The sequence below is a fragment of the Vombatus ursinus genome, unplaced genomic scaffold, assembly GCF_900497805.2.
Source record: "Vombatus ursinus unplaced genomic scaffold, bare-nosed wombat genome assembly UNPS02009205.1, whole genome shotgun sequence".
NCBI classification, from domain to species: Eukaryota; Metazoa; Chordata; class Mammalia; order Diprotodontia; family Vombatidae; genus Vombatus; species Vombatus ursinus.
The window spans coordinates 42,757,738-42,773,456 of NW_020948983.1; the positions used below are offsets into that span (position 1 = coordinate 42,757,738).

The 15,719-nt window shown below is 36.6% G+C and overlaps 1 protein-coding gene across 1 annotated transcript in view; it reads right to left on the minus strand.

Annotated features, from left to right (window-relative positions):
• TTC23 (tetratricopeptide repeat domain 23) overlaps positions 1 to 15,166 on the minus strand; it is a 103,550-nt gene extending 88,384 nt beyond the window's left edge. The window contains 7 exon segments of the mRNA XM_027852023.1: positions 3,637 to 3,762; positions 3,948 to 4,101; positions 5,652 to 5,775; positions 8,705 to 8,777; positions 8,779 to 8,896; positions 13,072 to 13,170; positions 14,889 to 15,166. Of these exon segments, the coding sequence (XP_027707824.1) occupies positions 3,637 to 3,762; positions 3,948 to 4,101; positions 5,652 to 5,775; positions 8,705 to 8,777; positions 8,779 to 8,879 (578 nt within the window). The 5' untranslated portion in view covers positions 8,880 to 8,896; positions 13,072 to 13,170; positions 14,889 to 15,166.
• Positions 15,167 to 15,719: the final 553 nt, after the last annotated feature.

A 15,719-nucleotide genomic window follows, 5' to 3' on the forward strand; every position in this document is an offset into this window, starting at 1 on the left:
AGATAGATAGATAGATAGATAGATAGATAGATAGATAGATAGATAGATAGATAGATAAAGGGCACAGGGTGAGTTTTGAAGATGAAGGGGTGATATCTGGAGAGTAAAATTAAGAGTTAAGGGAGGATTATACTAAAAGAAGGAGAAAGGGAGAGGTAGAATGGGGTAAATTATCTCACATAAAACATTCAAGAAAAGGCTTTTACAGTGTAGGGAACGTGGGGGAAGGTGAGAGGGAATGAGTGAATCTTATTCTCATTGGATTTGGCTTAAGGAGAGAATACCATACACACTCAATTGGATATGGAAATCTATCTTATCCTACAGGAAAATAAGGGGGAAGGGGATAAGAGTGGGGAGATGATAAAGGGGAGGGCAGATTGGGGGAGGGAGTAATCAGAAGCAAACACTTTTGAGGAGGGACAGAGTCAAAAGAGAGAATAGAATAAATGGGAAGCGGGATAGGATGAAGGGAAAAATAGTATTCCACAACATAACTACTATGGAAGTGTTTTGCATGACTACACATGTATAACTTGTACCGAGTCGTTTGCCTTCTCAATGAGGGTGGATGGGGAGAGAGGAAGGGACAAAATTTGGAACCCAAAGTTTTAAAAACAAATGTTAAAAACTGCTTTTGGGGCAGCGAGGTGGCACAGTGGATAGGGCACCGGCCCCGGATTCACGAGGACCTGAGCTCAAATCCAGCCTCAGACACATAACACTTACTAGCTGTGTGACCCTGGGCAAGTCACTTGAGCCCACTGCCTAACCCCCAAAAAAAATATTTTCACATGCAACTGGGAAATAAGATATATTGGCAATGGGGTATAGAAATCTATCCTGCCCTACAGGAAAAGAGAAGGGGAAGGGGATAAGAGAAGTAGGGGGGGCAGATTAGGGGAATGGGCATTCAGAATGCACACCATCTTGGGGTGGGCGAGAGGGACGAGATGGGGAGAAAATTTGGAACTCAAAATCTTGTGGAAGTGAATGTTGAAAACTAAAAAAAAAAAATTAAGAAATAAAAATCCAAAAAAATTAAATGAAAGGGGGAAAAAAAAACAAACCAAAGATAGCACGTCGTTTCTGGACACTGATTTCCAGTCTTAGGTCAAAAACCTAGAATGAGATCGCCAGGAATGATAAAAGGGTCTTGAAGTATCTGAAAAGGCTGTAAGGGAATTGAACACATATTCCTAAGGCATTTTCTTTGATGGAAAATAAGCAGGAGAAGTTTCCATGTGGAGTCTCACTAATGTCACTATCAGGTGCCACAGAATTGCAAAATTTGACATTGGATGATAAATGTAATTCCAGGTCTGAGGTAAGACTGAATTGAAAATACTGGGCATTATGATGACATAGTGACAGACGGTAAAAAGTGATGCTGGATTGGCAATGAGGAAATGATAGCTTCCTACCTCACCAAGTATAAATATATCTGACAGCTCAAATAGGTACTAATAAGTGACTTTCTTCTGAGGCTCAGATCTTTGAGTAACATCTTTACCTTTTGGATTAAAAAAATGGTCGGATGATACAATTTAGGTGTACCTCCATCATGATTTAGGAAATTATAAGAAAATCAATATAATTCCCTAAAAAACTAAACTTGGAATGTTGAAAAACATAAACATTATCAATTGCCTGTGAGTATTTAGATGCAAACTGTCTTTTTCTTCTCCATAATTTGGGTATTTATACTTTGGGGAAAGGGTGGGGTAGCCAGTCAGTCAACAGACATTCATTAAGTACCTACTATGTCCCAGGTGCTGGGGATACAAAGTGTCAACTTCTAGGAAACTCTACACCCTTATCCTGCTCTGACCAGAAATTTCTAAGTGCTCCTAAGAAATCCTTTTCCTCCCTCATACCCCAGCACTTTCTAGGCAGCCCTGCTCCAGGGCAGAGATAATTTCAAGGACATTTCTGTGGCCTTGTTTCTGTAATTCCTCAACACCTTCAACACTCCCTTCCTACAGTTCAGCTGTCCCATGTGTCTCCACTGTCCTCCTTCTGTTTCCTGTGACTATGCCCTATAAGAATCTTCCAGGGCAAAGAGTATCAATATAATAAAAATAACAATTTTACCTAAATTAATTATATATCCAATGCCACGGAAGGTGATAAGATAGAGGTGCACATTGTGATGTTAGCTTTGGCAAGAAGAGCTGGCTCTTCATGTGAGACCAGGGTACAAAAGGAGATAGTGGGGGAAGGTGTCTCCATGATGAGATAATTAATAGGGGAGAAAGGAGAGCTCTCCAGGAATAACAGTTAAAAGGATACCAATTTAATAATCCTCATAGAAAAAACAAATGAATGAAGAAAGAATATTGCCCAGACTATAATGTATAGATGAATGGGTATATTACATGGACAATGAGTTGAACCCAGAATGTAGTAGTATAGAGATGAATGAACTGGATCAGATCTGGGAAATTTCATTGACCCCAAGTTGTTCCCTTCTTCTAAGGCCCACATTTTTAACATCATTATTCTTTTGGTGATATTATATGGCTATGAATCATGGAACACCATGATCACATAATGCTGGAAAACATAACATGAAATTTAAAAGTTTTAACAGGACTTTTTCTTAAAATATAGATGGAGAGGAAAGGAAGATGAAGGTGGTGGTCAAGTTATGGCAAGAATATGGCCCCAGTGATGCTCATAAAAGAGGAACAGGTGTGCATCTAAGAATATGTGAGTGCAGGAAGGCTTTCAGCTGTCAGTTCCCTGGGAGTATTTAGGTACATCAAGATATTCTCTTGATACTGATGATTAAGTAGGTGCAGCATAAGAGACTAGTGCCTGCTGTGTGTGAATCTTTGTGTCAAAAAGAAAATTGTGGTTTGGGAATAAATGCAGGGCATATAGTAGTAAAAATGAAATGACAAGAGATAACAGAGTGTGATTGTGAGTCAGGGAGGAGGTACAAAGTTAGGTAGAGGTCAGCAAACTATGGCCCGTAAATCTAACCTTCAGCTTCTTCTTGCACTGCCAGGAACTAAGAATGGTTTTTAATATTTTTAAATGCAAAAAACTCCCTTTACTTAAAAATGCAAAAATCATTCTTAGCTTGAGAGCTATATAAAACAAGCAGAGGGGCTAGATTTGGCCCTCAGGCTACAGTTTAACCCCTGGTTTATAGGATAGTACCATTAGGGAAAGGAGAACAGCAGACGCAAACCTGACCATCAGATCATGAAGTGGGTGTGTTACCATACATACACATTTTCTTTATTTGTAGAGATATCAAAAACACATTTCCTACCCCTTTGACTATGAGATATGTGTTCATTCAATTCCACAGGTACTTATTAAGTGCCTACTATGTGTTATCCACTCCCAAACATTTAATCATAGGAGGATGAAATAGAGAGGGAAGAGTGGAGGGAGGGGTTTATACAAGGATAAACTTTGAGAGTACTGCAGGTCTAATCACAGTCTATTAATAATGAAACTCTGGGATCAGATTTACAATGCAGTTTTGCTCTTCTCTTCTACTGCTTGGAAATGGCTCTGAGTCTAAGAACAATCTTGTAAGAAGCTATCTACTTTGAGAAGATAAATATTACTAGCAGATCTTCACCATTATAGCTATAAGAATCAAAACTTAAAACTTACTGTGCAAAAGCCAACTTGATCCTGGCTTGAATTTCTACCCATTCTTCCTTTAAAAGTTTTCCACGGTCCAATAGCTCCTTTGAAAGTCTCTCAGCTTTTGTTAAATTTTGTGAGGCTTCCTTTAATCTGAGTTGCATTAAGGATAATATTATATTCAGTCATTTATTCTTGATCACCACTTCCCAGTCTACCTTGACTCCTAGTCCTTTATGTACCATTATATGAATCATCTTGACTATTTGGTCTTGAAAATTAAATATACATACTATGACAGGGCCTCCAATTACAAAGAAGATGGAGAAAAAGGATACTTCTGAAGTGCAGTTAGAGCTCTTCCCAAAGTATGAAAAAGGTCAATTGAACACCTGAAAACATCTATGCTTTCTTCAGAGGAAGGCAAAAATGAACTGGTGAGGAGAATTTCTCTGGCTTTTTCTGCATGTTGTTTTGCTTGTAATGATAGTCCTATGAACACATAAACACATAAACACACACACACACACACACACACACACACACACAAAAGAGGTTTAAGTCTTTCTTTCATATCAATGAACTGGAATATATTTGTGAATGACTTGTGAATGGAATGATGTTTCTTTCCTATATTATTAATGTTCACATGGTAATTCATTCTGAGAAGCAGAGTTGAGTATCTCAGCATGAAGCACAGCTGGGCAGGTTTAGGCAAAACTTTCATTACAGTTTATCTGAAAATAGTTTCATGACTATAAAGGGGAAATATGTTTCTCTAAGTCTTCAAGTGAAATTCTATTCAGAATCTTTTTTAAAAACAAGGTAATAAAAACAAGCTAGAATTGAATTTCTTTGATTTCTCTCCACAATTAGAAGGTATGAAGAATTACAGGTTATTAGAAAATAAATGGTGCATTTAAAAGTTATAGCATTCTGGACAAGAAATTAGATGTAAGTAAATTTTAATTCCCTTGGTAAAGGGTTCCAATATAATTCTGGCCAATCATTTATTCTTCCTCCCCGAAATTCTGTTTCTCCATCTATAAAAGGGATCTCCTACCACTAAGAAATTTTTGTGAGGCATTAAAATATCTGAATCATCTAATAAGACATATTTCTCATGTGGTAACAGGTAAATGCGGCACAGGCTACCAGCAAAAATACAACCACTAAATGCCTGGAATGTATATATTTCAAGTTTCTTCTACTGACTCGTTTTACAATATTAGAGTGACAATGTTATAAAGATGACATTAAAGAACCCCATTAAAATCATGAGAAATAGCCATGATTTCTATTAAAGAGTCATGCCTCAATGCTCTCTGAGCTTTATGTTCTTAATTACACAGAATTATACCTCTAGTCTCCAGAAGGCTATCAAAACATGAAGTTAATTGTATACCCATGTCTAGAATACAAGAAGAGTATTTTTAAGAAGTCAAAAAAATTAAAGAAACATTATTATTATAGTGATTCGTATAGACCTTTAACTGTCGTAAATTTTGTATAAGTCCCATATTTACCTGTCAAGCTAAAAGTATTTTAATGAGGACTATGTGCCTAGATTTATGCTAGGTTCAGTGGAGGATACAAAAAAATATCATAAGATACAGTCTGTGCGCTCAAGGAGTTTATAATCTAGTTATAGGAGGCAAGGATATGAAAGCTAGAAAGTAATATGAGAAAATACATCAGGTGTTAAGTGAAGTTGTGATGATTATAAGAGGAATAGTCGTCACATTAAAAACTCACATCATATCCAATAAACTTATTTTCTCCTAAGAATCTTATTTTAAAGGCTACAGAAAGAATAACTAGAGTTGAACTTTTTACCTCTTTATTTCTCAATCTTTATATTCTCCCTATACTATACATTCTTTCTCAAATTTCCTTTGGAATGTCATCTCGATGTGTGCCAAGAGAATAGACAACATTTAAATTTGAGATAACCCAAATCCATATTCATCCAGTTATGCTCAATCCAACAACTTTGTAGAAAGGACAGGAACTAGTTAACCATCCATCTGTAATGAGCTCACCTTTCAGCTGTAGGTATCCTCGAGCCAAATTAACATGTGCTTCTGCTAGTTTCCAATGATGGTCTCCATAACAAATTCTTGTTAGTGCCACACCACGCACCAGTTCTTTTATAGCTTGTTTATACTATTAGAGAAGAAATACATACACACACATATGTATATATATTTAGCCATGTAAAGAATCTAAACTCTAAAGACACAAAAGTTAAGTTGCCTCTTCAGTTTGTCTGTGCTTGCTTAATTGTTTTTGTATCTTGGACCTTTTTGTCAATCTGATGAAGCCTATGGTTTGCTTCTCAAAATAATATTTTTAAATGCATAAAATACACAGGATTAAGGAAAACTATTAAGTTGAAATAAAGATTTAGTTTTGGCCCATCTAAGTTCATAGACCCCTGAAATCTTTTCATGGAGACTGTGGTAGGAGGAAGGGGTATGTGAACCCTAGGTTAAGAAAACTTCATGTCACAGGAGTTTTTCCAATACAAGAGAGTTTCATTTGGCTTTCTTAGTTCACTTATTCATATCATATAGACTACTGTATTTCATATGGTTTCAAACTAAGAACCCTTTTTGGAGTTTGCAGAGACAGAAAAACTACAGAGAAAGAAAAGCCACATTGTAGTGGAGTGAAAATAAGGATAATAAAAACCACTGTGACTGTATTTGAGATATGAATTCTCTTATTATGTTACAAATATCCCAATTTCTATAACCTTTGTAAAGGTGAGTTCTTTTTTAACTTTTCTATAAACATTTCTTAAACTTTTCTATGACAGACCACTGTAAGAGATTTCTAAGAAAATAGGCTGGGGCAGCTAGGTGGATAGAGCACCGGCCCTGGAGTCAGGAGGACCAGAGTTCAAATCCAGCCTCATACACATAACACTCACCAGCTGTGTGACTCCAGGCAAGTCATTTGACCCCAATTCCCTCACAAAAACAAAACAAAAACAACACACACACACAAAGAAAATAAGCTAAAAATGTAAAAAAGAGTGAAAACACAGTAATTAATAATAGTCACCTCTGAGGTTTAACTACCCCTCAATTCTTGTTTTTCTCCATTATTTGCCTGATTTTGATGTCATACTCTTATGACAGTTATACAGATTTCTATAGATTGTAAGATTTCAAGATCTAAGAGATTTTAAGATTTAGAAATGGGCAATCATAGTGGACAATCTGGATAATTAAAGTATAATAATTCAGAGACTTAGAGCTTTTGATGCAAACAAGATCAGCAGGACCAACAATCAACATTATAATATAAGAAGAGGGAGATGCTTTTTATTTTCCAGACCTCATGGAGATAATAGATGTCTGAAGGCTTCTAAGTCTTTTAATTAGGTCCAGTCTAAGCTCTTTCCCAAAAGCCATATTAACTCCTTTCAAGGCTCAAATGACTTCTCAGTCAGTTCAGGGTTACGGTCTATCAGAACAACATTCCTAGACCAGCAGTCAGTGTTTGACAGAAACTAGAGAAGGGGTTTAAACTGGCCAATGAAATAAAGCTAAGGTAAGACTCAAGTGTGAAAGAAACAGAGGCTAAGGCAGAGCTCTGGGAGAGGTTGAAGAGAATATTGTAGGACACACATTGTCAGAACTGCGACAATTCATTGAGCACCTTACGGAAGGTTTGAAAACAATGTTTCCTGTTTGCTCCTTACTGCCCACCAGAGGCATTGTGCTTTCAGTGTAGCACACTACAATTTAACTTACCATAAAACAAATACCTATATGCCATGGAAAACAGAATTTTAGGGGAAGCTAGGTGGCGCAGTGGATAGAGTACCAACCCTGGAGTCAGGTGAACCTGAGTTCAAATGTGACCTCAGACACTTGACACTAGCTGTGTAACCCTGGGCAAGTCACTTAATCCCCATTGCCTCACAAAAACAAACAAAAAACCTCCAGAATTTTATAAATAAGAGTAATGTTAAAAATGTCCCTTATTATGCCCTTATGTATGTTGCACCTTATCTGCTTACCCTTAGTCATAGCTATAGAGGGTAGAGAGAGTTCATAGATTTAGACCTCAAAGGAGCTGTATGGGTCATCTAGCCCAATCTTCTAATATATAGATGAGGAAACTAAAGCCCAAAGAGGTTAAATGAATTGCCTAAGGTTAGACAGGTAATATTAAAATAAGAACTTGAACTCAGTTTAATGTATGATCCAGGAACACCCAAGTTTCCAATCTAACATTAAAGAGCTGAGTTCAAATTTTTGCTATGTTTGTAGAATTTTTCCTAAGCTTTACCCTATGGTGAGGAAGAAACTGGGACTACATCTGAAGCTTTCTAGAATAGTGGCAGACTAAAGAAGAAGGCAGCTAGTAGGTGAGTTTAGTAAAGGAAGACTAGAACAAGCATTTAGGGGGAGTTAAGTTATAAAAAGGTTCAAATATTTCTTATAGTGTTTAAATTTATCTTTATAGTGTCCCTAATGCAGATTTCTAAAAGCATGAGAACAATAACAATACTAGACTATATATCAGGACTTGGGGATTCTAATTATGCTTTTTACTATGAGAAACTAATCCAAGACAGAGAAAGACTTCACCCTAACTATGCTCCCTGGTTTGTCTTCTAATAAAACCCCAATTTTTCTTTTAGTTCCAGGGGCTTTTGTACCAACTGGACAAAAGCAATCATAGATTCTTAAAAAGTCAGAAGTGGACCTTAATGGGCATGGAGGCAAATGTGGTGTAGGAAAAGAATACTGATTTGGCGGCAAAAAATCTTGGTTCAAATCTCAGTTGTAACATTGTAGCTGCAAAGCTTTAGACAAATCACTCATACTTTCTGAGTACGTTAGTTCATTTGTAAAATTGGTATAATAGCACCAACTTTACAATACTATTATAAGGTTCAAACTATAAAATATATGCAAAGTACTTGCATACCTCAAAGTACTTATATAAACCTTAGCTATTATTATTATCTTAGATTCCCTTAGTAACCCATTATGTCTGTCAGGCAGATGCATCTTGAAATAAGAAAGCAGGTAATTAATTAGAGATAAAATGTGCATGAAAGAGGTTATCTTACTTCGTGAATGCTGAAATGAAACTTTACTTTTTGTTCACACTCCAGAAGTTTCTGTTTAGGAGGTTGTAATAGGATTATTAGGCAGTTCATTTTGAATCTGTCTAGATCTTGTACAGAGGGCATCATTGGTTTCAGTTAGGTGACTGGAAATTTGAGTTTCTTGATCCTCTTGCATTTTCTGTTATCTGTCTTCTAATTTTGAACATTACAAAAACATTCAAAGTCATAAATCATAGCAACTCATCAAGTTACTTTTAGAAGTATTCATTTACTTTTTAATATTAAGAGTAGCACATGTACAAATTTCAGTAAGATAGGTACTATAGCAAACAGGTACTATTTAATCCATACATAATAGTCATACAGATCATGATTACCCAATTTCCTACTGGTCTTAATTTAGTTACAGTACTTCCAACCTTACCTTATCGGCTTATCCAAAAATACTGTTTCAAATTATTAACATATTTTCCAAGCTTGTTTTGTCTTTTAGAATTTTTTAGCGAAAATTTCAAATTCTGTGGTTGTCATAGAATCCATAGGCTTTTTCTATTGCTACCAGACCATTGTCAACTTCATTTTTACCTTAGCAACAATGAATAATGTAGTCAATAAACATTCTTCATTCATTCAACAAATACTTGTTGATCATCTACTATGTTCAAGGAACTGTGTAGGAGACACAAAGATCAATACAATACATGCTCCCTACCATCAAAGTGCTTAATAAGCTACTAAGGGAGAGAGATGTGTATACTGAATCACAGAATTCCAGAATTAGAAGGGACCTTGGAGGTCATCTAGTTCAATATGGACCTGATGAATAATTCACTTCAAAGACAGTATGGTAGATTAGACAGAAAACTGAATTTGTGGTCAGAACACCCAGGTTCAATTTCTAATTCTATCCCTTACCACTTGTACAATCTTGGACAACTCACTTAATCTCTTTGGGCCTCAGCTTCCTCATGCATAAACTAAAGGAGTATACCAGATGAACTTCACAATCCCCTCCAGTCTTAAATCTATGATCTTAAGATCGGCATAATATACACAATAAATGGTCATTCAACCTTTCCTTGAAAACTTCCAGTGAGAAGCAACGTACTCTTTCCCAAAAGAGCCACTTTATTTTTGGATAGTTATAATTATTAGGGAATTTTTCCTTACATGAAGCACTTCTTGAATCCTGTCACCTCAAAGTTAGAAACTCTGAATAGTACATTGTTGCCCCCCATATAACATACACACTATCTAGCCTTGTATTTAAGATCCTCCATAATATAATCTCAATTGACTGTAATACAAAGCAGTATGTGACAAGTGCCATAAGACTGGAACAAATAAAGAGCTATAGGAAGAAGTTCAGAGGCGGGTGAGAGGGACATATTTCATGCAGTAGGTAGCATTTTACTGGGTTTTGAAGGATGAACTGATTTCATATGAAGACGGGAGTGGAAAGAGATGACAGTTTTAGAAAAACAGATAGAAAGATAGAGTATTTATTAACTGCTTCTGATATATCAGGCATTGTGCTATGCACTAGGGATACAAATGCATGTCTTTATCCTCATGAAAGTTACATTCTAATGGGGGAAAATAATACATAAAGCAGAGCTGGAAAACTGGATGGGAATGGTGGGGGGATGCACAGGTAAGGAGAGAAGTCTGAAGAGTAAGTGGAGCTGGGTGTGAAGTTAAGTATGGCCTGGTCCCCTCAGGAAATAGTGGCCTGAGCTAAAGACTCATCAATCAGGAGGGGCTCAGGGTGGCAGCATCTCCAAAGTGGAAAGGTTGCTAACACAGGGGTGAATAGTAGGAAGTGCTAGAAGTGATTTAAAGTGGAAGGGACTCTACAGGTCATCTATTCCAACCTCCTAATCCTACAAATGAAGAAACTGAAGCCCAGAGAAGTTAAATGAGTTGTCTAAGGTCACATAGGTAGCAATTTGAACCCAGGTTCTCTGGCTTTCAATTGTACCACAAGGGCACTCCAGGTATAGGAAATTCAGAAACCACATATAGCATATCATGAATATCCCTGTTTGGCTTGAGCAAATGGTATGTTTAGGAGAAAGGTGGAATATAAGGTTAGTAAATTGACACTGGATTGTAAAGAGCTTTGAATGCCAAACTGATGATCAGTATGATACCATTGAGGGCTTTTAAGGTAAAGAGCGATAGGATCACTAAGTGATGCTGTAAGAAAATTGATATAGTTATTATTCAAAGAATACAATACAGGGAGAAGAGAATGGAAGCAGTAAGAACAATTAGGGAACTACTGCCATAGTATAAATGTGAGGTACTAAAATTAAGGGGTGGTGGTGAAGATAATAATAATAATATCTCATATTTAGAGTGCTTTACAAAGTGCTCTCTTCACAACAGTCCTGCGAAGTAGAGAATGAAAGCATTATTATCCCCATTATACATATGAGGAAACTGAGGCCAAGACAGGCTAAATGCCATCTCAAGCACATGAAACTGCTAGCGAGGGTAGGGTTGAGATTTCTTTGGTATTTCTAGGGTTGGAAGAGACCCCAGAGACCATCTATTTAATCCCTAACCCCACATTTCACAGGTAAGAAAATGGAGTCCCAAGGCCAGGCAAGCAGAAAGCATTAGAGGCAGCATGTGACTCCAAGGCTTCTTTCCTCAGAGGCAGGGCTGTTTTTCCTCTACTTTGCTGCCTCCCATGTTTTCTGACTCCAAGCCCAAACACAGCACCTTGCACAGAATAGGCACTTAATAAATGTCTGTTGAATCAAATTGAACTGCAAAAGATCACATGAAGAAGGAATGTGTAGGACTTGGATGTGTGGGATTAGGAAAATGAAGAGTCCACCAGGTCTTTCTAACTCCCCAGGGAATACCTGAGAATGTTCTATCTGAATTTCAGGGAGTCTACTGACAAAAACCCTCCCAATGGGCAAATATGGCCTGGGTGGTAGGACACTTGGGTCTATGTTTAGAGATAGATTTAAATTTTAGCTTTGACCTTAGTCAAATCACTTAACTTCTCTGAGGCTTATCGGGAGCTAAGCCCACGTTTGGCTTAAGTGCAATAGCAACTCATAAACTACAAAACTCAAGAAAAAAACTACTTAATAATTAAACATGAAAAACACACAATCCAATCATAAAAAAGGATATTAAAATATAACTGCCCTCCCATGGTTGCCAGATCAAGAGCTCATGGAAGTGACCAGCAGGCAAGGGGAGATCAGGAAAAGACCCTCTGTCAAGGTGGAAAAGATATAATCAAGAGGCCACTGGGGGCTCTGATTCAATTCACCTCAACAAGCATTTATTAAGTGCTAAGAATGTGCAAGGGACTGTGTTAGCCTTTTCCAGGCACTGGAGATGATCTTTGCTCTCAAGGAGCTTATATTCTGCTGGTGAAGCAAAGAGGAGGGAAAATACACAGAGAAATAAATCCAAATTTAGACAAAATAAATACAAAGTAGTTGGGGGAAGAGTACTAACAACTGGGGGACCAAGAAGGGCCTCACGCAGGAGGTGACACTGAAACTAAGACTTGAAGAAAGCTAGAGTTTCAAAAGGTAGAGATGAAGGGGTAAAAGCTGAGAGCAAAGGCATGGAGGCAAGAGATGGAATGTCATGGGAGGAGAAAAGTAAGGGTGTCACTTTGACTGGAACATAGAGTCCCTGCAATAGAGCAAGGTGAATCAGTCTGGAAAGGGAGTTTAGAGCCAGACTGTGGAAGACCAAATATAAGATTTTTGTATTTTACTCTAGGGCCAACAAGAAATCACTTCTTCAGCAGGGGAATGGCCAGACCTGTTTTGGGATTACTAATCTGGCAGAAGTATGCACTGAAGAGAGTACAGATTGGAGGCAGGGACAACAATTAGGAAGTATTACAATACTATAGGTAAAAAATGAGTACCTAAATTAGGGTGATGGCCATCAAATACAAAAGATATTGTGGAGGTAGACTCAAAAATATTTGACAAGTGACTGGATTTGGGAGATGAAAAAAAGGGAAGGACAAATATGACTCAGTTTACAAACCTGAGTGACTAGAAATTCCACAGCTGGAGCTTCATTTACTTACTTTAAGGCCTTAAGGGTCTTTTTTCAGACTACCCTTTGTAGTGAGTAATTTTAAGGATGTTATCAGTTTAATTTGAATGGTTCTAAGATCCTTTCTCCAGAACAGGTTTTGACAAGGGGATGATGGTGCCTAATAGGGAAGAGGGAAGGGAGGCAGAGGGAACAAAGTGAGTAAAAAGCCAAATGAATCAAGAGGTCCAAGATCTGAAGACAAGTATCTATTATTTCATAATTTTTCCTTTTGCTGGCTCTGGCTGAGTATTAGTCTACAGTTTGAACAAGAGTACCTGGTCATGGAATCAATCTTCTGGAAGTGTGAGAGCTTCTTCTTTACTGAGGTATCAGCAATATCATTATACTGCACCAAAAAACCTTATATTGTAATTCTAAGGGAAAGGAAGAATGAATTTTATGTTATATATAAAGGGACAATAATTTTCACTGTATAATTGCATTTTTACCTGTCTCTCTACCTTGTTAAAGGTGTTACTATTAAAAAATGAAAATAAATCTTGTTTCATTTCAATGGTAAAACACTAAAAAAGATGCTTTTGAAATGAAAAAAAAAAATGATGCATCAGGATTTATTTTATTCAACCAAGAGTCTATTAAAAGTATTTGCTCTTTTAAACATTAAAACACATAGAGGTTTATAAGATTATTAACCTGCCATTTTCTACAGTTGAAATAACTTCTAACAGGTCTCTCTTTGTTTCTAGACTTTCCTCTCCAACTCATCCTGTATACTTCTGCCAGTTAAATGTTGAAACCTGCTATCATTATATGATTCCTTTTTAAAAAATGACCAAAAACAAAACAAAACCCCACCAAAACCAAAAAATTTACCTTCAACAGCTTTTCATTGCCTTAAAGCATAAAGTCTCAACTCTTCATTCAGCCTGGTATTCAAGACTCTTCACAGCCTGAGTCTTGCTCAGTAATGCACAGCATGAAGAATTCTCCATTCCAGCCAGTCAAGTCTTCAATACTACTAAGTCACATTTTTGCTCACATTCTTTCTTCTCCCTTCCACCCCTATCCTGCCACTACTTCCCTCCCCATCACCTAATCTGAAATGCCCTCCATCTTCCTCTCCATCTCTCTAAATCCTATCCATCCTTCAAGGCTCAGTTTATTTTCTAAACCAATTAATGCTTTTTCTAAGCATTTCAGACTGTGCTAATCTTTTCCTTCCCTGACCTTTGTAGTATTTAAATACCCTATTGTACTATTATTTAAATGTTTTGTGTTTATCTCAATTGGACCATAAGCTCTTAAAATGAGGGCTTGTGCCTAAAGTTCATTATGTAGGACCTAGTACAGTGCTATCAAGGCAGTAGATATCCAGTAAAAATGTCTAGAATGAACGCACGTGAAATGTTTTTAAAATAGCATATCCTAGGGGTTATAAATTGGTGCAAGAAATAGCCTTATCTTTTAAGAATCATAATTTTTATATTGAAGAGTTAGTTATAACTTTCTAGCTATAAATATGCTTCTGTTCTCTCATTTTGGTTTCTTTTGCGGTTTGGCAGATTTGTCCTTTTATTTACATAAGGTTAGCCAAAGTCACAGAAGAAAAACAAAAATTAGAAAAAAAAAACATTGAATCAAGGATAAAAAAGGGTACACAATTTCAAGACCCAAGCTTATTCTGATATCCATTTTGTTTTATAAGTTTGTAGGAAAACATGTTATAAATGTATTTCCTATTTGTTATTTGGAATATATTTCACGGAAGGAAATATTCCTTCCATTTAAAAAAGATATATTCACATGTGACCCTATGAATCTCAGCAAGCCAAAACAAACAAAAATAGTACCTTAAGGTAGTCAAAGATAATCATTATTCTTTTTTATAATATTTTAAAAATTGCTTTTAGAAACAATATCTCCCACCCCACTCCCCAACAATTGAATGTAAAGAGAAATTTGTACCCCCAGAAAAAACTTGTTTCTTGATTTCCCTTGACTCCTGTCCTTTAACAATTCACTTACTTTGGTTTATGTCTGACAGCAGTTACAGTTCTTCAAAATTAAGAGAGAAATCCTGGACAACTTCAAGAAACAGGCAACTTTGCTATAAATTCCATTACCAACTTACATTGGATTCGGAGAAGCTGCTCCACTTCACTGTGAGGCAAACTGCACAGCTGTCTATTTTCAGCTTTCCAAGCCACTTTAACTACTGCTTTATAATTTTATACTTCTTTATAGAGATTAATGTCCACGGAAGTGACTAAATTCAAAGAGCTTAAAACTAAAATCGGACAACCATTTCCCGGAAAAGCAACTTGTTACTTCACAGAGCTCAGGATCAGGGAAGTGACTGACGTAGCTTTAGCCAATAAGGAACAAAAGACCTGAGGTACCCTTTCCAGTCAAAGTTTGTGACCCAATCCTTGGGAACCTAGGGCGGGAATTTTAAAAAGGGATTGGCTTTCTCTTTTCCTAGGTCTCTCCTTAAAGCTAAATCACATCATTTGAGAAAAATAAACTAATTTTAAAAGTTTAAAAATTAGTAACCGAGATGGGTAGGTGCTTTGTAAAGATGTTTAAATCCTATTAGTTAGCATTGTAAAGACACTAAATGGGCAATTCTCAAATCAGGATGTTACGTGTTATAAGAGCATTGATCTAGAACTGGAATTTTTTTTTTTTTAAACTGAGGCATTAGAGGCACAGAGATGTTAATTGACCTACACAGTTCAGGTGGTGAACGGCAGGGTAGGGTTTTGAGCTTAGTTCCTCTGACTTTAGATCCAGCATTTTTCCACAAGAGGAACCTTGAGTTGTTACTATTACTATTATTTATTAAAAACCTAAACAGAAATAATACTATATGTTGATTAGAAAACGCCATTGATTGTAGTTGTTAATTTCAAGGAATTTTGAATAATCGATTTGATTAATATTTTCATGAATCCAGATACCT